The sequence below is a fragment of the Piliocolobus tephrosceles genome, chromosome 3 (genome assembly GCF_002776525.5).
Source record: "Piliocolobus tephrosceles isolate RC106 chromosome 3, ASM277652v3, whole genome shotgun sequence".
Lineage (NCBI taxonomy): Eukaryota > Metazoa > Chordata > Mammalia > Primates > Cercopithecidae > Piliocolobus > Piliocolobus tephrosceles.
This window is the reverse complement of record NC_045436.1, coordinates 82,373,704-82,400,637: the sequence shown is the minus strand read 5'-3', so window position 1 is coordinate 82,400,637 and position 26,934 is coordinate 82,373,704. Positions and strand designations below refer to the sequence as shown.

Sequence of the window (26,934 nt, the reverse complement as noted above, 5' to 3'; positions counted from 1 at the left end):
TTTTTTTTTTTTTGAGACGGAGTCTCGCTCTGTCGCCCGGGCTGGAGCGCAGTGGCCGGACCTCAGCTCACTGCAAGCTCCGCCTCCCAGGTTCACGCCATTCTCCTGCCTCAGCCTCCCGAGTAGCTGGGACTACAGGCGCCCGCCACCATGCCCGGCTAGTTTTTTGTATTTTTTAGTAGAGACGGGGTTTCACCGTGTTAGCCAGGATGGTCTCGATCTCCTGACCTCGTGATCCACCCGTCTCGGCCTCCCAAAGTGCTGGGATTACAGGCTTGAGCCACCGCGCCCGGCCTAAGAAGCATAATTCTTTTAATTATTGAAAAACATACTATTAAAATTCAAAACAATAACAATAGCAATCATTTTAACAGTGGCTACTATTTTTGGGGAGCTTTGATTTACCAGACTATGCTAAGCATTTAATATATGTTGTCTTTTTATTATAACAATAATCCTAGGAGGTAGGTAATATTATCTTTGCTTTTTGGCTAATGAAACTGAGACTTGTAGGCCTCATATAACTCAGTCAAGGCCATAAGTGGTGAAGCTGGGATTCAAGCCAAGGTCTGTCTTACTCCAAAGCCATCTCTTAATCCCTTAAGCAATCCTCCTGCATAGGGGATACATGTGCACTGCTCTAAAGATGTGCAGACGAATGTCTAAGAAGATGACCACTCCAGAGCATGGACAGATTGAGGTGCAGAGCACACTAAAGCATCTCACAACAAAACTACATCTGGGACATGAGGTACAGGCTGGATCTTCTCTAAAATAAGCTATCAGGTGCCACTTTACTCAAGCCTCTTCCTTAGCAATAGCAAGTATATCATACTTGGGATTAACACTGGCACAGAAGAGCCTAAAAAACTAAACTGTGATTTTGCTACTTGAGAAATATTTTAAAATGGATGATCTCAGGGTTTCACTATTGCTTCTTGAAATGTGATACTGGAAGAAGACTTCTGAAAAGGGCCTAAACTCTGACATAGACATGATGCACATATACCAAGAAAAAGGTCATACTTCTAAAACTGCCCGAAAATTTCCATGTGCAGCTCAGCATTTCATAGCAGAAGTACATTCCCCCTCCCCCTCAAATCCTCACACCCTTATGGGAATTTCCCCAATAGCAGAAGTTTTATATATTTTTCTTTATTGTATTTTCTATGATGACTAACGGCCACAGGACTCAGACTATTAGCCAAATATGATGGACTGAATTAAAACAAGAGACTTGGGCTGTGATGGCCAAAAGCTGCCCTTTACCTACACTCTTCTGAGGATCCTTTGGTCTCTCCAAGTCCCACCTCTATGGCCTCTCTGAGAGCCGGCTTGTGTGAGTGTGCTTGGGTCTTAGGAGGGAACTTGCACGTGCCTCGCCTTGTATCCCTTCCTACAATCCCCCCTTCAGATATCAGCACTTCCTTTCTAACCTGCACGTGCTCATCTTCTTAAGACTTATCAATTCAACAGGTCCCTGGAAATGCCACTTGAAACACTGCTATCCTGTCTCGGTTAACTGCTTTTTCTTGTGGTTGTATGCTATTGAATGCTAACTGGATTATTTAACCCTGAAAAAGCATTCTGCTGTTCATGGCCTTACACCAAGAAGGTTGTACTGGTGCCTCTCATACTGTATAACAAGGCCAGTGGTTATACCACATCCTTGGTTACGTTGCAAGGAACGAGAACAAAGGTGTCTCTGCTTGAAACCCTGAGGTTGTTACTTTCCTAAAGTGCTTGGTTTAATTTTTAAACTGAGGTCTAAAACACAGCACTCAAGAGCTCTTCCACAGAAAAGGATTTCTCTGTGTTGATGCTATTTTAGGAAGGTTTTAGATAAGGCACTTGACTTGAATGTGAAGGCTGCTGTTTCTTGTTATTTTTATAGGCTTTCGAGATACTTTAAAAGTCTCAATGAAAGGACTAAGAGAACTGTTTTAGAAAGAAGCCAGGTGGCTTTGCAAATACAATCTCAGTAATAGCAGGAATGGAAGGCATGGTGTTTGGAATGTTCGACTCCCACGCATGGGCTGGAGCAGTCACAAAAGTCTGAACCAGTCACAGACTGGTGACCATCAGAAGAGGTAGTAGAGAAGAAACCAGTAACTGGGAAAGAATGACCAATCCCTCTTAATCTTTCTGTTGTTGTTGCTGCCTTTATTGGGCTTTTTCTTGAGTACACTGTCATTATAAATATGCAGCTGGGATAACAAGGCTTCAGGGATTTGGTAGGACTCTTAACAATTCTCCAAATATTATTTCAATAAACAAAGTGAGGCTTTTCAAAAAGTACCATTACCTATACACATCTTAGTTGGCTTGCCCAGAGAGATTCAGTCTTAGATGAGTCCTCCAGCTACTACAGATTCCAACAGATGACAGCAGCAGGATGGAGCAGCAAATTGTGCTACTTAACCTTATTCACACTAGTTTTCTTGATCGTTCCAGTTAGAGGACTCAATACATTTGAACAATTATTTTTATCTCTAGTCAGTATGTATTATACGATGCTCTTCTTTTTCCCTACCCAGAACAACCTATCATGCAAAAAATCCTGACTTACCTGTCCCCATTCTCATCCTGCACGGCAGTGAGATGGCGCTGGACGGCCAGCAGCATCTTCACGTCTCCTGTCACTGCGTAGTCGAAAAGGGCATTGGCATGCCTCTTTGCAAGCTGCATAGCCTTCTCTAGAAAGAGGTTATCTGTAAGGCAATGACCACAATCATAGTTGAGTGTTCCTACTTTTGTTTTATGAGTATGGCATGCTCAAGGTCAAACTGACCAGCATCAGTGTTCTGACACCTTGACACATCATTTTAGTTGAAAATGCTCTTTCAATGCTTTTGGATTGTGAAAAAGCAGAATTGGACATTGGGTCATTGACAAGTATAGTTAGAGATTGATCTTAAAGAATCTATGTGTGGTTTGTTAGAGGAAAAAAGTTTAGAAATGTGTTATTTTAAGGGAACAACCATTATCTGTTATTTTAAGGAAAACAATCTCCAAACAATGTTAGATTTTACCATGATTTTAAATCACCAATATCTTGGTGAAATAATCCTTCATTGGGATCTCTAACAATTAGCTTGTTAGGCAATGTGTGAAAAAACACACGTCTCTGCCATAAACAGAGACTTTCCATGAGACACTCATGTTTTTGTAAAGTTTGTTCCATTAAGGTCAGGGAATGGCAATTGTGACCTTTGGGCCAAAACCTGTTTATGGTCTGCTTTTCATATAGTTCCCTAGCTAATCATGGCTTATACATTTTTAAAGGGGTGTAAAAAAAAAAAAGGCATATGTGATAGATACCACATGTGGCCACCAACTCTAATTGCTTTTACAGATGTCTTCTTAGTACGATCTAGGATGACCTAGAATCATGACACATATGCTAATAAGTATTGGTTCAGAGTAAACGCAAAAGTACATTTTCTCCTAATCCTACTTATTCAAAGAGGGCAACAAGATAAAAAGAAAAGTTCCTATTTTAAGGCAAAGTTCTATTTCAGTATGATGGTTAAGCCAGAATCTAGAGAGGGTGACTATTAAGCTTGTAGAAATACTTCTCTATTTATCTGTGCCAGAAAAGAAGTTGATTATCTCTCACAATACCCTAAAACTGCATGATTATGACTGGAGAATGTACATGTAAATTTCTGTACTTTACATTCAAAGATAACAGAGCAAAAATGGAAATCCCAGTGTGAATAAAATGATCTGACATATGCTCTTCCAAAGCCATACAGAACTTTGAAGAGTACACTAAACTAGATATTGATATGTCATCTTTAGATTAGCAGATACCTCACTTTGGGAGGCCGAGACGGGCGGATCACGAGGTCAGGAGATTGAGACCATCCTGGCTAACACGGTGAAACTCCGTCTCTACTAAAAAACACAAAAAACTAGCCGGGCGAGGTGGCGGGTGCCTGTAGTCCCAGCTACCCGGGAGGCTGAGGCAGGAGAATGGCGTGAACCCGGGAGGCGGAGCTTGCAGTGAGCTGAGATCCGGCCACTGCAGTCCAGCCTGGGCGACAGAGCGAGACTCCGTCTCAAAAAAAAAAAAAGATTAGCAGATACCTTTCTACACCTAGGACTGACCCCTCCCCAGCCAACCAATAGAACACAATTTGTGTGCTCACTTACCCTGAACCCTAGCACTCTCTTCTTTTGCTCTTGTTGCATACGTTAGAGTGACCTCACCATTCCCATCAGTGGCCTTGCTGGGCTCCTGATTGTGCTCTGTGGTTTCAATGACTTTCCCAAAGAGGTTTACAGTGTTTCTGTCATCACTTCTGTCACAACCTTCAGAGTCCTTTTTAGATTCAGTGTCCATGGTTCCTAAGATAAATGCAAAAACATCAGATTTTTCTCAGTAAAATGTATTAATTTAGTGATAATTCACTATTCCAATGCAGGTCAGATAAAGGTAAGAGGCAAGTTTGCTGCAAAAGGAAAAGAAAAAAAATAATTTAAAATTCTTTTAAAAATGGTCATATCATAAATAGCATGTTTTGGAGATATTCTAAACTCAATTCTAAAAATCATTTTTAGTATACTTCTAAAATCTTAGATCTCATTTTGCTTATTTACTTGTATAGGATAAAAATGAAATAAAGCTCTTCTGTGAATTGCAGAAAAGTTGAATTTTTAAAGTTCTTGAAAGCAGAGCAGTTTTTTCCTAACGCTAATGAACAAAGCAAGTCATAAAGACATGTTGTCAATTCACATTCTTTAGTATGGGAGCTATCCAGTGTACCATTCCTGATCATCCTCTTTCAGGTTCAACTATGTTATCTGACAGATACTATGAGAGCATCTAGCTTTTATGGTGGAGACCTGCTTCAAATTCTTGTTCTGCCACTAACTTCTGTGTGCTTTCAGTGAGTATAAACATTTCTGAACTTTGGTGTCTTTTGTGTGCAAAATGGAGATACTATTTTCCATATAGTGCAGTCATGAAGATAACAGTTAAAACATGTACAAGCACTTGGCACAAAAATAGGTATTCAATAAATGGGAAGACTTCTTTATAGTATTACTTCTTCCATGGGTACACTAGAATGGACCTGTAATGTAAACTATCAACACGTGGTTTAACTGCAGCTTCTCAGGTGATGACTTGATGGGAAAAGACAAACCCTATAAAACTCAAAATGATTTCGGAAGTGTACTATTTGAGAAAACGAGAGCCAGAATATGTAAGTTTGGTGATGTTTAAAATGTTTGAATAGTCAGGTCTCTGTATATCTCTTTTCAATGCTCTTTTCTTTCCTCTGTTCATGCCACTTACAAAGTAAATATATAAAATATAAACAAGGAATAGAGTTTATACTAGCCACAGGAAATAATATCTTTTGGAAAAAGTATCTTCTCAGTTTATTTGCATTAATCAATTATTTTTCAAGATGATAATACTGTTGTGATAGATTTTAAAAACCCTTTTTAGGGTTAATTATTTTTTTCCTTTCTTGGTATTAAGAATAAAGCATTACTTACCATGCTTCATCCCAGCATTAGATTTAGTAGTTCCAGGATGGAAGGTAATCCCACCGTAAGTAGGAAATCCATAGTGCGGGAAGCTATACCCTGAAATGGCAAGTAAAACAAATGAAACATCATGAAGATATTTTACAAGACTCAGCACAACTTAGTGTCTGTCTGTCAGGTGAGCACAGCCTTTGGTGTGAAAGGACAGTACTGTGCCCACACATGGTGCTTCTGTTGAGACTCAGACACATGGTGGGGGTCATGGGACCATCAGAATTCCACTTTGATAAAGTTTACATTTTGGCAACTCTGACAGCACCCCAGATTTGGGGAGTGGTTGCGATGGAGAAAGCCTCCACTCCTATGTGAAGGGGAGAGGCTAACAGTGAGGGTCACCAACCAAACTCAGACTTGCCTATGTAGAAAACATTAAAATAATCCCTTGAGGAAAAAAACTAAATCAAACAAAGCACAGAAAAACATACTGACTCCTCAATGGAAAAATGGCCACCACTGTTCACTCCTAGGCAATTTTGGTGGAAGCACAAGCTGGTACAACTCTTTGGGGAAGCAGCTGGCATTAGATGTCATGCCCTCTGACACAGTAACTTTACAAAGACTCTAATTTACAAAAGTAATCTGGAATAAATGAAAAGTTATGTGGATAGGAGTTCAGTATAGCATTTTACATAGAAAACAGGAAACTACATGTAAGTAAGTTATTCTATGGTTTGTTCACTTGAGGAAATGAGTCATTAAAATGATGCTTAAAATTTACGCTTAGGTAAAGTTCATATTACTGGAGGAAATGTTTATGTTAACATCTCAGGTAAACATTGCACATATGACTCTATACATACAGTCATGGTGCAAAAGATAGTAAAATAGTATTACAAATAAATGGATTAAAATAAAATGCATGATGATGATCACAGTTGTATTCAGGGGAAAATCCATAAGTATCTACTACAACATATACATAAAAAATAGTAGTAGTTAACCTTTGATGGCAGATTTTATGTATTTTCAAATTTTCCACAATGTATTATATAGAGATGTTTAATATATAGTTATATTGTAGTACGTATGATATAAAATTTTTTCAATGTTTCCAAACAAAAACAAGACAACCATGTCAAAAACCATAAAAGAGAAATATAGTAAAGTGTTTAGGGAGGCACTCATTAAAAACTGGCTTTGGGGTACCTTTTTTCTTCTTAAAGGCTTTTGAGATTACCTACATATTGTAAAATGAACATGGATTTCTTTGAAAAATAAATTGACATTTGTCAGGAAATTTTAATTAATATACTCAATAATATCATAGCCAGTCAACTCACAGACATGCTCAGAAACCAAAGAAAAGAAAATTCTACCCTCTCCAATATGAAAAAGTTTTAGAAAGAATAGGTATTTTTGTACCTGGCCCTGTACTTCCAGTGCCCCCTCCTCCACCGCCACTACCAAACATGCCTCCGCCTCCAGCTCCAGCGCCACTCCCACCGCCGAAACTATCCGAAAAATTGGGCATGAGTTTCTGCCGTTTCCTCTGTACTTCTTCTTTATCTGTATTTAAAGGAAGAGAAACCAGAGGAGAAAAGATTGATTCGGTCCCACCACTAGCCACAGAAAGACCACTGATTCTAATAGTATTTTTAAACATCTTAAAGGGAAATAGAAAGCACTCAAAGAGGAAGAGATGCTAAATTTCAAGAAGCATTATATTTATTCCAATGGGTATGAATGCTAAAAGCTAGCTCCAGAGAGACCACAGAGCAGTACACACCCAAATCCACTCTACAACAGTTTCTTCAGTCCCCAGTGTTGTTAAAATTAGTGAAATATTTGATTGTCCATCAAAAAGATACTGAAGATACTGAATAAAAAAATTATTGATCCTTTTGCTTGGTCACACAAAATAACCCGTTAATAAGTTAACATTTATTATACATCTACAATGAGCTAAATGTTGGAAATAAAAAAAAGCATGACATAATGTCTTTGCTGTCAAGAACCCTCCAACATAATTTTAAGATAGTGGGGGAAAGACTTAGTGAGACAGCACTATAACACTACATACATTAAATTCATGGTGCAGATCAGTGTTCTAGGAGTTTCAGGAAAACCTTTTAGGAGGTCACTGAAGGATGGGAAATTCAGAAAAGGCTTCTCAAAATCAATTTTATATAAGAAGAGGAAAAAGGAAGATGTTCTGGGAAGGGGATATGGAGGAAAACAATAATGAAGGAAAGACGTACATGGGGCGCTTATGAGAACAGGAGTAGATAAGTTTGGCTGAAGTGAAAGTTTAGTACAGGCATGCCTCTGAGATATTAAAAGGTTCAATTCCACATTACTGCAATAAACCAAGTCACATGATGTTTTTGGTTTCCCAGCACACAAAAAAATTATGTTTACACTACTATAGGCTATTAAGTGTGCAACAGAATTATGTCTTAAAAAGAAGCAATGCACATATCTTAATTAAAAACACTTTATTGCTAAAACAGGCTAACAATCACCTGAGCCTACAGCAGGTTGTAATCTTTGTACTGGTGGATGGTCTTGCCTCGATGTTGATGGCTGCTGACTGATGAGGGTGTTGGCTACTGAAGGCTGGGTGGTTGTGGCAATTTTTAAAAATAAGACAACAATGAAATTTGTTGAAGTCTGTCAATTGACTCTTTCTTTCACAAAGATTTCTCCATAGTATACAATGCTGTTTGACAGCATTTTATCCACAGTTTTAACTTCCTTCCACACGAGGGTCAATTCTCTCAAACCCTGCTGCTGCTTTATTAAGTTTAAGGAATATTCTAAATTATTGTCATTTCAACAATGTTCACAGCATCTTCTCCAGGAGTAGATTCTATCTCAAGAAACTACTTTCTTTGCTCATCCATAAGAAACAATTCCTATCCATGAAAGTTAAATCATGAGCAGCAGTTCAGTCCCATCTTCAGGCTCCACTTCTCATTCTCATTCTCTTGCTATTTCCACCACATCTGCTGTTACTTCCTCCACTGAAGCCTTGAATCCTTCAGTGTCACCCATGAGGGCTGGAATCAATTTATTCCAAATTCTTATTCATGTAGATATTTTGACCTCCTTCAATGAATCACAAATGTGCTTAATGGCATCTAGAATGGTAAATCCTTTCTGCAGGGTTTTCAATTTACTTTGCCCAGATTCATCAGAGTAATCACTATCTATGGCAGGTACAGCCTTACAGAATGTATTTCTTAAACAATAAGACTGAAAGCCAAAATTACTTTTTGATCCATGGGCTGCAGAATGGCTGTTAGTAGGCATGAAAACATCCCCTTCAGAGCTCTTGGGTGACCGGGTGCATTGACAATGAGCACTACCATTTTGAAAGGAATCTTTTTTTTTTTTTTTTCTCAGAGCAGTAGGTCTCAACAGTGGGTTTAAACATATTCAGTATACCATGCTGTAAACAGATGTGCTGTCATCCAGGTTTTCTTGTTCCATTTACAGAGCAAAGGCAGAGTAGATTTAGCATAATTCTTAAGAGCTCTAGGATTTTTCAGAATGATAAATGAGCACTGGTTTCAATTTAAAGTCACCAGCTGCATTAACTCTTAACAAGAAAGTCAGCTTTTTTTTTTTTCTTTTTCTTTTTTTTTTTTTTGAGACAATGCCCAGGCTGGAGTGCAGTGGTGCAATCATAGCTCACTGCAGCCTCGATCTTTTGTGTTCAAGTGATCCTCCCACCTCAACCTCCTGAGAGTCAACCTGTTTTTAAAAGCTTTGAAGCCAGGCATTTTTACATCTTCTCTCTAGTTATGAAAGTCCTAGATGGCATCTTCTTCCAATGGAATGTTGTTTCTTGTACACTGAAAATCTGTTCGGTGTGGCTACCTTCATCAATTTTCTGAACTAGATCTCCTGGATAACTTGCTGCAGCTTCTCTGTTAGCATTTGTTGCTTCACCTTGCACTTTTATGTTACAGAGATGGCTTCCCTTTTAAACCTCATGAACCAACAACCTCTGTTAGCTTTCAACTTTTTTTCTGCAGCTTCCTCACCTCTCTAAGCCATCATAGAATTGAAGAGAGTTAAGGCCTTGCTCTGGATTAGGCTTTGGTAAAAGGGAATGTTGTGGCTGGTTTGATCTTCTACTCAGACTACTAAAACCTTCATATCAGTAATAAGGTGGTTGTGCTTTCTTATCATTTGTGGGTTAACTAGAGTAGCACTTATAATTTCCTTCAAGAAATGTTCTTTTGCATTCTTGGCTAACTGGCACAAGAGGTCTAGCTTTGGGCTTATCTCAGCTTTTGACACGCCTTCCTCACTGAGCTTAATGATTTTTGGCTTTTGATTTCAAGTGAGAGGTGTGACTTTTCCTTTCACTTGAACACTTGGAGGCCACTGTAGGGTTATTAATTGGCCTAATTTCCATATGGTTGTATGATAGGGAATAGGGAAGCCTGAGGAGAGGGAGAGAGATGGAGGAATGGCCAGTAAGAAGAGCAGTCAGAACACACACAACATTTATCGATTAAGTTTGCCATCTTATATGGACACTATCTGTGGTACCCCAAAACATCAAAGATCACTGTTCACAGACCACCATAACAGATACAATAATCATGGAAAAGTTTCAAATATTGAGAGAATTACCAAAATGTGACATAGAGACATAAAGTGAGTACATGCTGTGGGAAAAATGGCACCAATAGACTTTCTTGACACTATTGCCACAAACCTTCAATTTGTAAAAATCACAGTATCTGCAAAGTACAATGAAACAAGGTATGACTGTATAAGGAATTCTTGAGAAATGGGACAACACTGTGGAGCACCTGGAGAATGAACTTATATGCAAGAAAGCCGCTGAATGTTTTTGAACAGGGAAATAGGATGGTATTTTAGGAAGTCCATCTTTTACTTGTGTGTGGGACATACTAAAGAGTCAAAGTGAGAGGCAGAGACAGTGCAGACATAAGTGATGGAGGCCCATACCTTAGTGGTCACCATGGTAATAAAAATGGGGTAGATGCCAGAAACACAGTAAACGAGGGGTCTGTAACCTCTGGTGACTGATGAGATACGGGGGGCTAAAAGTCTAAGACCGCTATTTGACTACAGTACAGTGATGCCCTCTGAGACTTTTGATTGCCTTTTTTTCTTTTTGTTTGTTTTGTTTTCATCTTTCTGTTTCTCACTATCTGTGCTTCTCACCAGCCCCAATGCCCTTTTGAGTTCCGTCACTGCCTATGTGGTGTTACTGTGTTCTCGTTTCTTCTTTCTGTTTCCCTTTCTTTCTCTTCTTTTTCTATCATATATTTTGTTTTTCTTTCTTCTCTTTTTTGGGCTGGAACAGTTAAGGGGGTTTTATTTCATTTTTTCAAATTAAATAAAGTCAATGAGGTATTCTTTTTTTGATCAGGAGCTGAATCCTTAACAATTGTTCTATTTCTGATTCTTCAGTGTCAGTTCTGTCATGCTTATGTTCAGAAAGATCTTCGATTATTTCTAATTCTGTGGTTGTTTCAGTCACCTTAGGGCTAGAAAGAAGGTCGCTGTTTACTGATTATCTCATGATCATCTAACTGCAGGTGAAAGATGAAGCACGGGAAAGTAGGGTAACAAAGTACGCTTTAATAGTTATTCAAAAGCTGAACATGTCCAGACTTCCTAGGAAAAAAAAAAAAACAAACCAAGGTTGCCAAATTTTGAGAAAAATATGCTTCTACTAGAAGGGGGATGACCTTGAAGTGGAGAAACTTTAAAGACTTCCTTATCAAATATTTTTAGATTCAGATTTATAATTTCCCCATCAGTTATAACTAATTTACAGCTATACTCATGACTGTTCACTGCAGACATATGAAACACAAGAGGGAAGCAGGCAACTTATTTATCTTCAGAAATAAATGTTATCTATTGACATGGATTCCAGCAAAGAGACTAGTTAGTATTTTCTATGTATTCCTTTTACTTTTTAAAGCAGACAGATATTTATTGGCTGTATTTCACTATAAAATGGGAATTTTAAAGGCAAGATTCCAATGACAAGAAACTGATACAGAACATTCCACATAAGCTTTATAAAAGAACCTGCTGTCTGAATCTCCACAGAATTGAATATGGGGACTTTCGCACTCCATGTTCAGGGGATCATTTATCCTTGCAGTCTGTTTTTGACAATGGCATCATGGGATGTACTATGAAACATCAACCTATTTTAGAAGGAACCGAAGCGGCCACTTACTACAAGTTCTCCTTTTGCAGGAGAGGAAACTGAAGCTAGGAAGGGTTAGGTGGCTTATCTGAGGTCAGAACAGAGTCAAGATCAGTCTCAAAGTGCAGTAATGTTTTCATTATGTCAGGCTGTCATTCTTTTGAAAACACTCCAAAATAGCTTTGTGTAACAATTACCAATGACTTTAATAATCAGTGACTTCACATAATAGTTGATGACTATAATAGTTTAATTCACAAATATAGATAACCTCCCAGTGTTTGCTACCTATTCTTGTGAATGTGCCTTAAAAGTACCTCATTCTCACTTTTCAAGTTTTAGTTTACCAGTAAAGGTGCCTGCATTTATCTTGGCCATATCTTTCATAATTTAAAGATTATGATTCTGTTTATCCCTAATTTCCATCTTCCAGATTGAAAAATCATTATGGTTTTTTTTTTTTTTTTTTTGCTTTGTATAGCAGTTCCTCAACTATCTTCCTTCCTTGCCAATCATCCTTCTCTTGATTATTTCAATTGTCTCCCCTGGACCCAACCATCTCCAATAAGTTTTTGTGAAGTACAACGTCGATGACCATAGAGGATGCAGAGCTCAGGGCTGGTTCTGTATAATGTTTTATATTTACGTCTAACATCTTACCTGATGATAATCAACATATTACCAGCTTTACAGATGAGGACGGCAGCTTGGCTGGTAAATCAATAAGTCAGTACACAGATACTTAATGAGCATTTTCTATGCAACCTATATTGTTCTAGATGGCCTATGACCTAAAGAAGATTCTTTGTACTTGGGGTGGTAGGAAGACAACAGACCCATAAATAAACAGATAAGACAAGTTTACATATTGATAAAAATAATGAAGAATATAAAATTAGGCAATAAGATAGAGAATGACTACAGAGACGGGGGGTAAGGGAAAGTGTGTTCAATGACTTCTGAAAAATGTATACAATGTTTCCCTGGGTTGTATAGTTTGGATCCAAATTATCTACTTCAATGCCAAATGGCCTACTACTTTTCTGACCAGTTACATTGCCTGGCCAGATTATTTCTCCTTGGTCCTATTATCTTGAGTTTTTACAATCCAGAAGTTTTCTACAGAATAAAGTAATTTGTTGTCCTCATATATATATGTTGTCCATTCTTTCCTTCAGAACTCAATGGGTAAGTATTTCTCCAGATAGTTCTCACACTTTGTATTGTATGAAGCTTTAAATCAATGACAGCCTGGAAGATATGTGCATGAAGCATACAGGTGCAATTTAGAACTTTCAGGTGACCCCATTCTCTAATCCCAGCATCAGATAGTTCCTACTATGATAAGAAACCATTAATCACCTCAACATGCCCCTGCTATAACATACTTTTCCGAGGCATAGATACCACTGGGAAAGGGAGACAGGCAGACTAGATACCAACCTAAGCTTTAAATGTTTCTAGGTTCATACACACACAGGTAACCTGGGTTTTCTTTCTTCATGATTCTTTGTGCTAGCAAAATCTGACATTATTTGAAGACATATTTCTGGAGAAGAAATCTATTTTTTTCCTCAGAAAGTCTAAAAAAATTATTCATATTTTTCTTCTGTGTCTACTTTTAAAGAAGGGTTTAAATTAAAGCAGTGATTTTCACATCATTTTGTGTAGGCAGAAGCATTCAAAAGACCTCCAGAAGCTCTTGGTAGGGAAGTGAGGAGAGGTGGGACAGCCTTCTTGGAAGGCCAAGCTGGCAGGGCCCTTCACCCCTATTTTAACCAAAGCCTACCAGGTCCATACACTGGGATTTTGTATGAAATCTCATGTGAAGAAAGTTATTGTGCTGACAATGTTTTCAAACCACCAGGATATAGAATACACTACAAATGTGACCAAACAATGAAGAGGCCACAACCTCAGAAAAGAAACAAGAACTTGTAGAACCGTTTTCTAAACGCTCCTGTGGCAGCACGAATTCTAGGAAAGGAAAGCCCTCTTCAAAGATTACCTATCACATCTTGCTTTCACAGGAGCCAACACCCACCCATGTGGCTTGTTGCTGCTGCACCTTTGCGGTTTCCAACCTCAGCAAGGATCTGGGTGCCCCGTGGCAATCATTTTACTGACCTCCCTTCCCAGTCTCACTTCCCTCCAACTGAGGGGTTTCTAATTTTGTTTATGCCACAGCCCCTTATGCAGTCTGGTGAACTCTATGGATCTCTTCTCAGAATCATGGTTTTCAGTATGTAAAATACAAAATAGGATTTCAAAAGAAGCTGATGATATTAAAGTACATTTCTATTCACAGACTCTTTGGGGGTCAGTGGACTCTAGGTTAAGAAATACCTTTGAATGGTGACTTGGTGCCTGTTGTATCTCGTTTTGAGATGATTCTGATGCTAAATTTCTCACCCTGTCCTCTCTTGAGTTCCAGTTCTGCCTTTTGATCTGCCTACTAAGAACTTACACTTGACTTTCCCACAGGGACCTAAAATATAACATGTTTTACTCTGAGTTCCCTCTTTTCCCACCCAAATCTACTTTTGCTCCCTTGTTCCTTTCATCAAGTCAACCACATCACAAACTTCCTGGTCAAGGAGTCTTAGACCCATCCATGACTCCCTGTCTCTCCTACATCTCCAACCTGTAGGCCCTCTTGACAGTATCACCGTGCTCTCTCTTGAGTCCACCATCTCCTTTCATTCCTGGCACTAGGACCTTTACCAACTTCACCGTTTCTCACTTGGATTCTTGCATTACTCTTCTGACTCATCATCTGCCTCCTAAATGGTACTCTTAGTGGTGACATAAAGAAGTCAGAGCCATCATTCCAAACCTAGGCGGGCCTGGCTATCCCTCTCCAGAATTAATGCAAAATTCTTAAGCTGCCACTCACAGCCCTCTTTAGCCTGGCCCTGGCCTTCCTCACCTACATTGGCCTTCATGTCCATCTCAGCACTAAACACTTGTTTCCCTCTGCATAAACGCTAACCGTGTTTACCTCTCTCTTTAAGCTCCTCAAGTAACCTAAGCCTAGAGAACACTTTCCTTCTCCATTTAACACCCAACTGCTGAAACACACCCCAAATGTTAAGGGCCAAATGTTATCTCCTTGATGAAGCCTTCTTTTTGGAGGCTGCTTTAGAATAAAGGGACCAAGGGCTCTCTCTTCAACATTCTCATATATTTTTATGGATGCTTCACTTTTTGTACTTATTAAAATCATAATTTACATTATAACTATTTAAGAAAACTGTGAGTGCCCTTTCTTAAAGCATCTTTTGTGAGAGAAAGAATGACGCCTTACTCATTTTCATAGTTTTGCAGTGCACGTTGGCCAAGTTTTCTGTTCCACCGCCTGAGGCTGGTTGACTGACTGGCTGATTCTCCTAAAGAGCAAGCCTGAGTTTTTCATCTCAGCTGCTTGAACTCTGAGTCAGTCAAGAAATGTTAGATTCTCAAATTCAAAGACAAATTCTCAACATCTAAATCTCATATAAGCTTGGTGGAAATAACATTATTTTAAAAAGTTGGACTAATTCCATGACCTCAGAAGAATATACTACTGTCCGTTCTAAAAATAAGCACTGTGGACCCAGGGACCTGTTACTAGGAAGCTGTTCAAAGGAGATGACTAACTGATCTCTTCTAATTAGCTTGTCCTCCTCTCAGAACAAGTACAATGGCCAGACACGGAAGCTCAAGTCTGTTATCCCACACCTTGGGAGGCCAAGGCCAGAGGACTGCTTAAGGCCAGGAGTTTAAGGCCTGCCTGGACAACGTAGGAAATCCTCGTTTCTATTAAAAGTAAAAAAAAAAAAAAAAAAAAAAATTAGCCTGGCATGGTGGTGCACACCTGTAGTCCCAGCTACTTGAGATGCTGAGGCAGGAGGATTGCTTGAGGCCAGGAGTTCAAAGTTGCAGTGAGCTATGATTGCACCATTGCACTCCAGCCTGGGCAACAGAGTCAGACTCTGTTTCAAAAAGATAAATAAAATAAAATAAAATAAAATAACAAATGAGCATTAGATTTTAAACAACTGACTTACCTTTGATTTCAGGATAGTAGAGGAAAGGTTTTGGTTCACTGGTTTCCAAGTCAGATTTCCTCCGAAGCTGGACGAACACAGAGGCTGGTTTCGTAATATTAACATCTTTATACTTTGGAGTTTTGAAGACGATGGCAAACTGCAGGATACAAAGAACCACATGTTGGTGTAGGACTACATTTTTTTTTTTTTTTTTTGCAGTAATGCTACTCATTAAACACATTCCTTATGCTTTTCTTTATATCCAATGTTTAGACACAGTGTACTAAAAAACAGTGTCCTGGAGAAAGTTCCAAACTAAGAATTCTATACCGATACATTTTTATGAAATTGCTACTGTAAAATCAAAATACAATGCTGTGCTAATGTACTACAAATCTTTATTATTTCATTTGTCTTATATTTCGAATGTCTTCTAGTTGTAAATGTCATGCTTATAAAATTCACTGCATATACTTTCTTCTCTTCCAAACAGCCTTAAAAGCCTCCAAGATTATTTATAGCAACATCAGAAAGACTGTGTATGGAAAGAGAGAGATGGCTACAGGCCAGTGATGAAGAGAAGAAACTAAACATTGCTTACATTGGCATCATAACACATTAGTTCTTGGTGGTATGTTAGGGATTTTAGCATTTTTCAGTTTGAATTTTGACTATGTAATATATTCACAGGGCTAAAGATTTTGTAAAATATAAAAAAGCATACAGTGGTATTCTCTTTGACATTCTTGTTCCCCATCCATGCAGTTCCTACAGTGTACCAGCCAGTGGTAAATACTGTTATTAATTTCTTAGGTATCCTTCCAGAATTTCTTTATGCATGAACATAGAATCATTTCTACATGCATTTTGTTCTACACCCATCTTTTAAAATATTTTAACACTGTAAAATTGAGAACCTTCTTTATTAGTTCACAGAGTACTCATTATTTTGAATAACTATATGATATTTCATCAAAAGGATAGACCATAACTTAACTGGTCACTTATTGATGAATATTTGGATTGTTTCCAATTTTTTTGTTAACATAATACTTTTCAATTACTTGTAAATAGGAGAATAATCATTAAAGTGGGGGCTCAGCATTGTCATCTCTTAGTCATTTAGTTGCCACTGGGAAATCTTCATTTAACAGGACGACATCAGCTTCAATTAGAAGATGACTCCTAGAACACCCTTTTAACAGGTCTCATTATAATTACTTTGGTAGAACACTAAAAATATTTTCACTACAGGACCTGTGGGGCACTGTCTTATGGGTTAGGGGATTAGGCACCAAGTTAAATTATCTTGCCAACATCTCAGAGCAAACGATCTAACAGAACCTTGCCCATAACTCCACAGTAGGTAACTTTTTTGGATGACCTGCATGAGTCTTCAAAAGAGTACTGTTTTATGGAAGTTATATATTTACGATTTTTCCTTTTTATAGATGGAAGCTAAGTACTAAATTTCAACAAGGCAGAAAGTGTAAAATGATGATAATAATATGAATCATGCCTATAATTCCAGCATTTTGGGAGGCCAACGTAGGATAATCGCTTAAGCCCAGCAGTTCAAGACTAGCCTGAGCAAAATGGCAAGACACCACCTCTACAAAAAAAATAAAAATGAAAAAACTAGCTGGGCATGGTAGTATGCCTGTAGTCCCAGATATTTGGTAGGTTGAGACAGGAGGATCCCCCGAGCCCAAGAGTTGGGGGATACAGTGAGCTGTGATTGTACCACTGCACTTCAGCCTGGGTGTCAGAGTGAGATCCTATCTCTAAAAATAATAAGGATTAATAATAATAATAATAAATCACTTACTTGTCTATGAACATCTGTGGGGGAAAAATCTCCAAATCCTTCCCAGACTCCGCCATTTTCCTCCTCTTCATAAAATCGAATCTGGATGTCATCTGCAAACAATCACACTGAAGTGTGTAATTTCACGTAGTGTAATAATATTTATAAACATGCTGAAAAATAAAACTGGTTTAATATTCTACTTACTATCTATTTACTTTTAAAAAACAAGATCAAAAGGTTAAGTCTTTTAAAATCTTCACAAATCACTGACTTTTTTTTAATTATTTACCATAGTAATGTGCCCCAAGTTTCATTCACCATGAGAGAATACTAGATTTACCTAGTTAACCTGAATTTTCTTTTAATCTTTGACCTTACTGCTTCTCCATCCTTAAGCCAACCCTGAGAAACATGAAGAATATTAGAATCCCAAGAGGCAGTGCAATTCAATATATAGATGTACATACAATTTACTTATATAAGTTTTACTATTAATATATGGCAGATGCTATTCTAAGTGCTTCATATATACACATATTAACTGATTTCATTCTCACCACAACTTTGTGGTGTAGACGTACTATTATTATCTTCACTTTGCAAAAGAGAAACTGGGGTCCAAAGAGGTTAACTACTTGTCTGAGGTTGAACAGCTAGTACATGGAGGAACCAGGATTTGAACATGGACAGTATAATTTCAGAGTCCAGGCTCTTAACACACTATTAAACTGTCTCACTATAATAGTCTCTTAGTTCATACTGAGTAACTGGTCAAAATACTATAATGATCAGGTCCCTTCTAATTAAAATGCAATGCTTAAATTGCACACTCTAGTCATGGACTGTATTTACTTCTACAGAAATGTGACAATATAACTTAGGTTGGCATCTTCCTGGCTTCACTTTCCGTTTCATAGAAAGGGCCACACTATTGACTTGTGAAACAAAGTTTTTATTTCTATTTAAGTAGAACTTTAGAAATACTAGGAATGGATAAAACATCTTACTATCTCCTTTGCCTTCAGGCAGGACTACACTGGACCTACTTATTGAGATTCTTTAAGCCAAGTACGAGACATTTCTTACTAAGTCATTCCAATGTAATGAAAATGACTAAGAATCTCATTTACAAATAAAGGTACTCAGATTGTGTTTACTCACAGTATGTACATACAGGAATCTGGAAATAAGTATTACTTGGACAGAGTGGATTAGAAGAAGGCTGACACTAGTGTAGGCAGAGAAAGTGTAAACGTCTGTTTTTTGAGACAGGGTCTTGCTCTGTCATCTAGGCGGGAGTACAGCAGCATGACAATAGCTCACTACAGCCTCAAATTCCTGGGTTCAAGCAATCCTCCCACCTTGGCCTCCCAAAGTGCTGGGATTACATGGTGAGCCACCATGCCTGGCCTGTACATTTTTTTTGATAAGGTATGTATGTGTTTACTTCAAAATCTGATCCCATGTTTTCTGACTATATACCTCAGAGCACTTAATCTCACATGAGAATTTTTTAAAAAGCCACATGTCTTTTATTCATTTATTTTACTTATTTATATTTTCAGTTAGGTATTTACTTACTTTGAAAATGTTCACCTCGTAGTAAACAGATATTTATTATACTACACTTTCCAACTATCATTTTATTTAAAAAAATAATGAAGTTCGAGAAAATAACACATTTTCCTCAGCTTTTACTAATCTATCAATGTTGTAATGTATCTAATGAAAGATAAATGCCAAGAACCTTTCCTCAAAGGGAAAATTGTGAGAGAAATGAGCTTTGAGAAATTTCCCTGTATTCCCTGTTCTCCTTCCTTTTCTTAGTTAACATCACATCTGTGGAAGTGTTCAGAGAAGTTCTCTCAGTGTTATATAAAAACATTGCAAAATAAATAAGATCAACAATTTAATACTATGAAAAACATTATTTATTCTCTGCGTGTGTTTATATGTGTGTCAAGAATGGGCTACTATTTATTTTTGTTTAACAAAGTACAGATACTAATTTTAAAGTATAAAGATACTGAAAGTCGCTGATGATTATTATCACGATTTTCTTATTTCTCTTTACTTCTTTGGTAAATCTAAAAGTGAATTAGTTGACTTAAGAAAAATAACACAGACAACTTACATTTGGAAGACGTAAAACATAAATGCTTTTTAAGACTTTTCTATGGCAGCAGAGGGACGTTTCTTGTCCACTGCTGAAATGTGACTCACAGACACACTCAGAATTGTAGTTCACCTCTTGAAATCAGAGATTAGAGATCAGAGAATGTATTTACCTTTCTGAACTTTGTCACAGAGAAGATAAATTTCCTCCCCACCAGTCACACATCCAGCTGTCCTGTCCATTCTTACAATTTTCAAGTTGGATGCATTGGGGGCTTCTGTTCACAGACGAAAAACAACAACAACATGGTTAATCCTCAGCTCAACAAGCCAGTCCTTTAGGTAGGACCCTCCCCTTAGCACACATGACCAAAACAAAGCTTAAATATATGCTTTCACTAACAAAATAAATAAAACAAGAATGGCTTCTGAAGTTCTTGGAACATTTCTTGGGCATGGGTCATTTATGATCACCAAAACAAATGAGGTAGAAAGCAATAGGTATTTGTTTCTCCCTCTAACACAGAGAGACTGATACAAAAAGAGAAAGAGCTTTTCTGATGTATTGGGAAGCTAATTGATTTCCGGCCTTTCGATGAGGTCAAGACTTTAATTCCAAATTTGTTTCCATGATTCTGCTATTATTCTATTTACAAGAGTCCTAAAATCTTTAGGAAAAGTACAGTTTTCTTAAACTACTTACTATTTTTTATTTACAGGTAAGGAAAATGGGGATGTTATGTTTCTTTTTCCCAAACTAAATTAGGATTCTGTGTGGTGAAGAGGCAAAACTTTCTTGTGGCAATAGCAAAAAGCTTCCTTTTTTTTTTTTTTTTTTTTCCTCCAACAGCTGCATTTTAAGGTGATTCTGTGGTATGAGTCTGTATCATTTTATAACCTTTCACTTTCCTTCAAACTTGTTTAAATTAGAGAATTCAGTTAGTTGTTGTACTTGGAGCATGGAGTTTTCCACACATGCCAAATTCTATAAACTTTCAATGAGTCTGAGTACTATGCTTGCAGGCTTTTTGGAAACACCTGTCTTATCAATCCCATGCATAATCAAACAAGAAAGTTGCATGGTAAATGCTGAAGATTACTGTAAAACTCAAAAGTTCTAGGAACTATAAATTTATATATATATATATACTTTTTGTGAGATGGGGTCTCATTATGTTGCTCATGCTGGGCTGAAACTCTATATCCTCCCACCCCAGCCACCCAAGTAGGCAGGACTACAGGACATGATGCCTAACCCAGCTTGAAATAGGATTCGGAAGTCACATGTTATCTATGCTACTCATTCATTTAACTTCAAGTTTCTCTCTTGATAAAGCTAGTAACATATGGGCAAGAAAATGGGTATGAATAATAGCTGTCTTTTATTAACTTCTTTCCAGAGCCCCCCCCCACCAAAGAAAATTGGGATTATTCTCCCTTCTAAAAGCATCAACCATGTATCTTTAAGTAAGACATTCATAAATAAGAAGAGATGTACCATTTCATGCAAAAGACTAAAAAATGTACATCAAAGGAAAAAGAATTACATGTATTGAGCCCCTCTTAAAATATGTCATTTAACCTGGACATCAACCTTTCAAGCTAGATTTTCCTATTCACATTTTATAGATGATAAAGCTGAGGCTTAAAGTGATTAAGTTACCTTCCCCAGGACTCAGCTAGCAAGTAAATGGCAGGGCAAGGCTGGAAGTCTATTCTTGGTGTGCCCCCTGTTGGAAGTGAAGTACTCACTACTGTCATAGATGGCATCTGATACCACGGGTTCCAGGCGCCTTGTGAAGCTGCCAGTGCTATCCGGAAGAAAAGCTGTAAACATGAGCCGTACCACGCTGAGGTCCATCTCCTTGGTTTGCTGCAGAGCTGCTTGGCGGATTAGCTCTTTTTCCCGATCTAGGGCCATACAACACAGTCCATTCATGCCCAGGGAAGTGTAAACATTTAAAAGACCATGCTTTTATAAACCACAAATAATGTAAACTTACAATAAAAACCCATTTTCCTCTTTTGAAACTCTTCATATTGCTAATAAAATGTTAAAAACAGCCTCATTTATGTCATCCAATATGAAAGGCATCAAAGACCTGCATTTTCTCCGGATTACAGTAAAATCTCTCTTCCATGTATCAGATCACCTCCCTCCTCTCCTGTCCTCCCTCCACCTTTCCCTTTTCTCTCTACAATAAGAGTTAAAGGCACACAGGATGTGATCGAATGGAACTGAATAACCCTACTAGGCACCAGCTGTATTGAGAAGTGTGCAAATTATTCCAAAAGCTGTTTGGGCACAGGGATTGAGCTCATTCCACAGTGCCAAGCAGAGAGCCTGGCACATAGTAGGTACTCAAAAACAACTTCTGAAGGAACTGAATGACTCAGTGACATCTTGTTTCTTCCCTCCTGCTGGAGTTTTCATGCTGATGGATATAGTCATAATTCAGCTATAATATCATAAAAGGTAGTGATTCAAGAGACAAGTACTACAAAAGAGCTACAAATGAAGTGATGTGGAATTTCAAAGGAGGACAGAGTTCAGAGGGCTTTAGAGCAGAAGAGGCATTTGCTCTGAATCTTGAAAAGGTGGCAGAATTTGGATATATTCATATAAGAGAGTGGATAAAGGCATTCCAGGAAGAGGAGAGAGCAAACATAGAAAGAATGTACAAAGACAGGGAAGTGAGAAATCATGGTGCTCCTACCAAGTAGTACAGTTTGACCTGAAGGGGCAAAATGGGAAACAGAGTTGGAAATGTAGCCTGGGGACAGCTCTTGGGAGATCCAAAAAGCCAACTTACAGAATTTGGATTCTGTAGGCAACAGGGAGACACTGAGCAGCGACAAGATACAGAACTTAAGTAGTATCTGTCTGGCTACAAGATGTAAACTCGATTAAAAGTGGGGAGGGATAGAGACCAGGGAGAAGACTACTATAAGTGGAACAATGAAAATGGAATGCAGTGTGGAATGCCAGAGAGCACGGAATGGCTGGACCACAGCCTTGCAGCACAGGTGAGGAGGGGGAGTCAGAGAGGATGGGAAGATTTTGAGTCTGGTTATTAGAAGATGGAGTATATTTAGTTGAAAACTGATAATCAGTTTTGAATCATGTGAGTATGAGATGATGACTGGAGGGCCAGAGTAAAGGACGAAACACAAAAGTAGAAATGGGGCAGGTGGTGGGACAGGGAATGGGGTTGAAAAAAAAATTTTAGAAAAGGCAAGAAATGGAAAATCATACCATTTTTCCGATAAAGATAACAGTTTATAACTTATCTGCAGAGCCCAAAAAAAGAAAAATGTCTTATAATAATGTGAGTTGGGGAAGGTAAAACAGAGGAGGCGTTCTTTGGACAAAGTCTTGAATTCTGCATTGGTTTTCAAAAGGGTGAAATGGAAATGGTGGGGTGTTTTTGGTAGAGGAAGACACATACAAAGGTATAAATATGCCTCAGTTATTCAGAGAGCAGAGATGGCAAGAGGAGGATGCAAGGTGGGCTGGAGATGAGGCTGGAAAGGTGCTGGGGCCAGAGAAGGAGGGCTTTGTATGTCAGGCTATGGAGCCATAGGTTTTATCCTAGAAGTAGCAGGATGCCATCAAAAGTTTCTGAGCAGGGAATAGGTGACAGCAGTGTGGGGTAGAGACTGGAAGGGATGCAGATGAACATATAATTCATACAGATGAAAACCAAAGCCTGGACCCCTTGTGGAGGAGCAAGGCCAGGAGAATGATGCTTACCTCCCAACTGACGGTCCCCTCCACCTTCTGCTTGCAAATAGGCAAGGTCAGGGTGCACCAAGAGTCCAGGATTATAGCCCCTTATACACGCCTCTGTCATTCGTGCTTCCAGTGTTTCAAATACTTTTTTCTTTGTCACATGAAGTATACCCAGGTTTGCGAAGCTGGAGAAAAAACAGTAACAGCAGCAGCAACAACAACCAAAAGTTAGGCATTTAATGTATAGAGAATTGGGCTTCACTTGTAAATTTTAAAAAAATACACAGGCCCTCAAATGTTTTATACAAATCTCTTGGGGCTAGATGCATTTCAGAATTCAGTGTATTTTTGATGTTAGGCAATATATGGCATATACTGCATATTACATAACACTCTAAGCAGGTCTGGGGTACACAATGTAGTCAAACACGTTAGTATTTCTGCAGTGAAATATATAATTGGACTCACCAAATGGAAAAATAAAGACTATAAACAGCTACACGTCAGATCAGATTGGTTTTTACTACCAAATGAGTCTGCGATAAACTTGGAAAAATGTTTTGGTTTTCAGAGCTTATTTGACTTCCAAATTGTGATTAAGGGAGTGGGAGCATATGTGTCTATGTGTCTTAATGAGGAAGTCTTACTGGGTTCATTTTAAAGTATTTTCTATACAACTTTATATGGGAGTTGTATTAAAAATTAAAAATATAATACTAACACTTCTTAAGAATAATAGGAGTATTATATTTGGAATGAATATTTTCCTTTTGAATCATCCTTGGGTTTCTGAATGGGATTTAAAGTCTACTTGTAATCTTATCTTCTCCTGAGTTATCTATAAGGTTGGAATTATTTATTACCATTAGAGTTATCATCTAAATATACATGTAAACAGGGATGGAGAATCTTATATTTCATGAAGGCTACATATCTATAAAACAAAATATGTTGACAAGCTTAAAAGCAATTAAAATGATTTATAAGAAAATATATAAAATGTTCCAGCCATTCACTTTTGAAATTAAAGCATATGAAACAAAGAAGTCTATTCAATCAATATAACAGGCAAACAAAAAAGGACTTTACCAAGGAGATTCATTCATTCAACAAATATTTATGCAGATCCTTATCAGTGCCAGGAAATGTCCTAGATGCTTTTGTCCACAGTAAAAGAATCTCTACCTTCACTGAATTTATATGCTAGTATGACAACAGAGAAGAAACAAAGAAGTAAATTATACGATACAATTTAGAAGGCAATAAGTGTTATCCAGAAAAATAAAGTAGGAATGAGGAACAGGAGAGGTAGTAGAAAAAAGCATAACATTTTAAAGTAGGAAGAGGTCAGGAAGGACACTCAGTGTGAAAAGATGACAACTGAGCAAAAACTTGAAGGAAGTGATGGGAAGGACATGAACATATGAATGATGAAGGCAGCAAAAGGAACAGTAAGTGCAAAATTCCTGTGGTAAGACCAGGCTGGTGTTTTCAAAACACAACAAAGGCAAGGTCAATGTAGCTGGAGTGAAATGAGCAAGCTGTCAGAAGAAAGTAAAGAATTCAGAGAGGTAAGCAGGGGGCCAGATCCTTTAAAGCCTTGTAAGCTTTCGTGAGGATTTTTTCCTCTAGCTTTTACTCAGAAAGAAAGAAAAAAAATTAGTAGAGAAAAGACAGAGATTTCATGACAACTGAATTGAAGGCAAGAATGAACAAGCTAAGGTAGGAAGGTCAGACAAACTAGGGAAGAAAATAGGAGTTATAAGGTAGAATGAAATGAGGCCCAGAGACAGAATAAGTCATGTGTTCAGGCAGATGAAAAAAAGTGGATAGCTAAGACACAGAACAGAAAATATACCACTAGAAAATAAGCTCCTTGAAGGCAGAGATGTCTAGTCCCTAGAACAATGCCTGACATATGAGTGTTTAAGTATAATCTGTTGATAAATGAATGCATGAATTAATACAGCACAGAAAAATATGCAACATGACATCTTTACATGCATAGAAGTATAAGCAGTTTTTCACAAACAGTACCTCCATCTTTTGGCCTTTCAGCCTTATTCCCATATAGAACTTCCCTAACTGCAGGAAAACGGGGTTATCTCCTCGGAAATAGCAATGATAAACATCTGTGTAACACCTTAACCTTTACTGTCAATAATATGCTTTTCATGTATATTGCCTCATCTAGTCCCTGTGAGAAAACCATCATCCTTATTAATTTATTATGTGAATAATGAAGGATTTACTCTGGTTAACAAATGAAACAGTACAGAAGTCAGTCTTCTGCTTCAGGTAACGATAGAGTAAAACAGACTTGATTGAACCTTAAATATCTAAAATACATTGAAGAAATAGTTTTCAAACACTAGAAAACAGGCAGCACAGACGGTAATCTTAAAGGAAAATAAATAAGGTGAATCCTGTAATTACTCTGGCTTAATGCCTAGAAAGTCCCAGGCTGCAGCACAGGAAGGAGGAACCCCAATAGGGCCTGGCAGTCTCCGAGGTTGAGGAGACACAGTTAAACACTGGAGGAAGCCAAGGAGGCTAAAACTCACTAGCAGAGCACCAGAGAGGAAGAAACTTCAAACAGAGATACACTCAGAGACCACTGGAGTCTTCAGCTGAGTGCTGTGTGTGGGGAAAGTCCATCAAAGCTGGGAAAAGAACCACCATAGAGGTGGAGGCAGAAAAATTACTGTAACACATATAGGGCTGGAATAGTTCAAGAAATCTTGTAATACATGGAGCATCAGGTTGAAAATTCAGAAAGGTACTGCCTTAGTAATGATGTCAAATAAACCCTAGAGTAAAGGTTTCTCTGGTCTCTCTGACAAAGCTTAAAAGTAAGTTTAGAAAGAATCAGACTGTTCCCAAATATAACTTCATCCCAATCCTCAAACATTTAAAAGCATACCAAAAAAAAAAAAAAAAAAAAAAAAAGGAATCCAGGACTCAGTGCAACAAAATTCAAAATATCTGTCATCCAATAAAAAACTACCAGGCATGGAAAGAAACAGAAAAATAGCATGTCCTTAGAGACTTACAAAGAGACTTAGACTCCCATACAATAATAATGGGAGACTTTAACAACCCACTGTCAATATTAGATCAATGAGACAGAAAGTTTAACAAGGATATCCAGGAATTGAACTCAACTCTGCACCAGGTGGACCTAATAGACATCTACAGCACTCTCCACCCCAAATCAACAGAATATACATTCTTCTCAGCACCACATCACACTTATTCCAAAATTGACCACATAGCAGAAAGTACAGCACTCCTCAGCAAATGTAAAAGAACAGAAATTATAACAAACTGTCTCTCAGACTACACTGCAATCAAAGTAGAACTCAGGACTAAGAACCTCAATCAAAACCACTCAACTACATGGTAACTGAATAACCTGCTCCTGAATGACTGCTGGGTACACAATGAAATGAAGGCAGAAATAAAGATGTTCTTTGAAACCAATGATAACAAAGATATAACATACCAGAATCTCTCGGACACATTTAAAGCA

General features: G+C 38.0%; 1 protein-coding gene across 4 annotated transcripts in view; it reads right to left on the bottom strand.

Moving 5' to 3' along the window:
* The window catches only part of NFKB1 (nuclear factor kappa B subunit 1), a 131,066-nt gene that overhangs the window by 17,906 nt on the left and 86,226 nt on the right, over window positions 1-26,934 (bottom strand). For all 4 annotated transcript variants that reach the window (XM_023220099.3, XM_023220100.3, XM_023220101.2 and 1 more), the window contains 9 exons: window positions 23,424-23,587; window positions 21,422-21,580; window positions 19,843-19,947; window positions 17,573-17,664; window positions 15,763-15,901; window positions 6,925-7,068; window positions 5,512-5,601; window positions 4,159-4,353; window positions 2,570-2,711 (listed from right to left, as the gene is read on the bottom strand). In XM_023220099.3, coding sequence (XP_023075867.2) covers window positions 2,570-2,711; window positions 4,159-4,353; window positions 5,512-5,601; window positions 6,925-7,068; window positions 15,763-15,901; window positions 17,573-17,664; window positions 19,843-19,947; window positions 21,422-21,580; window positions 23,424-23,587 — 1,230 coding nt within the window. The remainder of the gene's footprint in view (window positions 1-2,569; window positions 2,712-4,158; window positions 4,354-5,511; window positions 5,602-6,924; window positions 7,069-15,762; window positions 15,902-17,572; window positions 17,665-19,842; window positions 19,948-21,421; window positions 21,581-23,423; window positions 23,588-26,934) is intronic.